Source organism: Gracilinanus agilis, unplaced genomic scaffold (assembly GCF_016433145.1).
Source record: "Gracilinanus agilis isolate LMUSP501 unplaced genomic scaffold, AgileGrace unplaced_scaffold15949, whole genome shotgun sequence".
NCBI lineage: Eukaryota > Metazoa > Chordata > Mammalia > Didelphimorphia > Didelphidae > Gracilinanus > Gracilinanus agilis.
In genome coordinates, this window is record NW_025346861.1 from 1 (window position 1) to 2,329 (window position 2,329).

The 2,329-nt window shown below is 66.1% G+C and overlaps 1 protein-coding gene across 2 annotated transcripts; it reads left to right on the plus strand.

Moving 5' to 3' along the window:
* Positions 1-60: 60 nt before the first annotated feature.
* On the plus strand, positions 61-2,296 carry LOC123254148 (outer dynein arm-docking complex subunit 1-like). 2 transcript variants are annotated; one of them, XM_044683208.1, is made up of 7 exons: positions 61-241; positions 330-395; positions 480-576; positions 658-847; positions 1,002-1,124; positions 1,210-1,323; positions 1,547-2,296. In XM_044683208.1, exons 2-7 carry the CDS (start codon positions 335-337, stop codon positions 1,616-1,618), a joined length of 657 nt encoding a protein of 218 aa, XP_044539143.1. In that variant the 5' UTR covers positions 61-241; positions 330-334; the 3' UTR covers positions 1,619-2,296. The 2 variants fall into 2 exon arrangements, with proteins under 2 accessions (XP_044539143.1, XP_044539142.1); XM_044683207.1 differs by having other exon boundaries at positions 61-395.
* The last annotated feature ends 33 nt before the right edge of the window (positions 2,297-2,329 follow it).

Genomic DNA, 2,329 nt, shown 5'->3' on the forward strand with positions numbered 1-2,329 from the left:
AACTCGGCCGCGCCCCCTGGCCTTGACCACCTGCCCTCGGCTAGGCTCGGGAAGAGGAGTTGTGACCCCGCCTCCCGGCACCCCCAAGAGTCAGGGGGCGGGGGGGGGGAACAGGAGGGAGGAGCCTCAGCCCCCCGCCCCCGCCCGGGCCGGCCTCCCTAATCCCCACCTCTGACCCTGTCGCCCAAGCAACCGGGACTGCAACTGGGAAAGCCGGCGGGCGAGGCCCGCGTCTAGCCAGGTAGGGCCTCTGTGGCCGCCCCATTCCCCAGCCCCGGCCATGGTGCATCCGCTGCCCCCGAGCCACCTCAGTACCCTTTTCCCTTCAGCCACCATGCCGCTGGGGGCCAGCAGCGTGCGCTCGGAGGACAGCGAGGGCTACTTGGAAAACTCGGGTAAGTGCTCGGGGTGGGGAGTCGGAGCTGGGCGGCTGGGCCGGCCCTCCAGCTGAGCCGGCGGCTCCGACCCCCGCCCTGCAGAGATGGAGCTGAGCCGCCTGCAGAGACAATGCCGGGTCATGGAGGCGGAGCGGCAGGCCTACACCAAGGAGACCCAGCAGCTGATCCAAAAGCAGATGTGAGCAGGGGGGCGGGGGCGGGCCCTCTGGAGGCCCCCCTGGGCCCCGGCCCCTGCCTCAGCGTCCTCTGGCCCCCTCAGGGTGGAGATCAACCGGCTGCAGCAGGAGCAGGCTGAGATCCAAACCAGGATGAAAATCATTCAGAGCCAGGCCCAGAAGGCCCTGGAGCAGGAGCTCGAGAAGGACGTCAAGAGCCTCCTGGCCCGGCGGCAGCACCTCTACAGGGAGGTGATCAAAGAGCAGCAGTACCTGAAGAAGCTGGACCAAGAGGTGGGGCCCGGGTCACCAGGCACAGCCTGGGTCTGGGGGCGTGGGGGGGCCTTCCTCATAGGTTGGGGGGCAGCCAAGCCTTGGGAGCCTTCCTCATGGGCTGGGGAGTGATAGTGGGCAGAGCCCCTTCTCCATGGCTCCACCTGGGCCCCAGATTGCCAAGTGGGAAGCTAAAGTCCTGGAACAGCAGAAGGAGCTCCGAGGCACCAGCCTGGTCATGGAGAAGAAGGCCCAGGGCTTGCACAGGGTGAAGATCTTGGAGAACCAGCTGGACCGGGTGAGTGGGGGGCCCTGGAAGCCCTGACCCACTGGGGGCCCAGAGGAGCAGCAAGGCCAGCCCGGTGACCCCCTGTGCCCTGCAGGCCAACACGCGCTTTGACACCCAGCTGGTGAAGAACCGGATCCTCCGGGAAGAAATGACTTTGCTGCACACTCAGAGGAAGCGCTTCCTGCACCTTGACCAGCAGCTGAGGAAGGTCAGGGCCTAGACCCCGGGGCAGGGGAGGAGGGGGAAGGGGAGGAGGGGGNCTGCACCTTGACCAGCAGCTGAGGAAGGTCAGGGCCTAGACCCCGGGGCAGGGGAGGAGGGGGAAGGGGAGGAGGGGGGGGGGAGGAGGAAAGGGGGGAGGGAGGCTGGGGCCAGCCTCCCTCTCACACCAACTTGCCACCCATTCCCATGTCCCCAACCATGCTGAGAAGGAGCTGAGCGACATCCGGGCCAACATTCGATCCCACATAGACAATTCCAACATGGCCTTTGATGCCAGGTAACCTTTGGCTTTTCCTTGGTGTCATGCCCACTGAGTGCGGGCACCAGCATCTGGGACAACTCCATGAGAGCTCACCCCTTCCTCAAGGTGTGGGTCTGGGAGGCCCGGGACCCTGGCGGGCAAGGGGTTCTCCCTGTGTGTCTCTGGAGGCTTCTGAGAGAAGCAGCCCCCGTGTGTTTGGGGTGCTGGATGGTGGGGAGCCAGCCCCCCTCAAATCAGTGTTCTGGGATACTCCCTGGGATCCTCTCCAGGCCTGAGCCAGGCCCTTCTATCTGGTGCCCTCTGTGACCACGGCTCAGGCTGCTTCTCCCTGGGCCAGGTTGGAGACTCAGGCCTTCCTCTCTGAGCCTCTGCTGGGCTGAGGGAGAGCAGGGGGCCAGGCTTTCATGTAGGCTGGCCCCCAGGTGCCCTTGTTGGCCCTCCTCAAGGTCCCCTGCCCCCCAACCTCACAAGGTGCCTGTGTGACCTTCCCCAAGGCCCCCCAACACCACACAGGGTGCTCATATGGCCTTTCCCGAGGTCTCCCAACCTCTCAGGCTGCCTGTGTGGCTTTTCCCAAGGCCCCCCAACCTCTCAGGGTACCCATGTGGCCTTCCCCGAGGCCCCCCCAACCTGTCGGGCTGCCCGCATGGCCTTCCCCGAGGCCCCCCCAACCTCTCAGGGTACCCATGTGGCCTTCCCCGAGACCCCCCAACCTCTCGGGCTGCCTGCA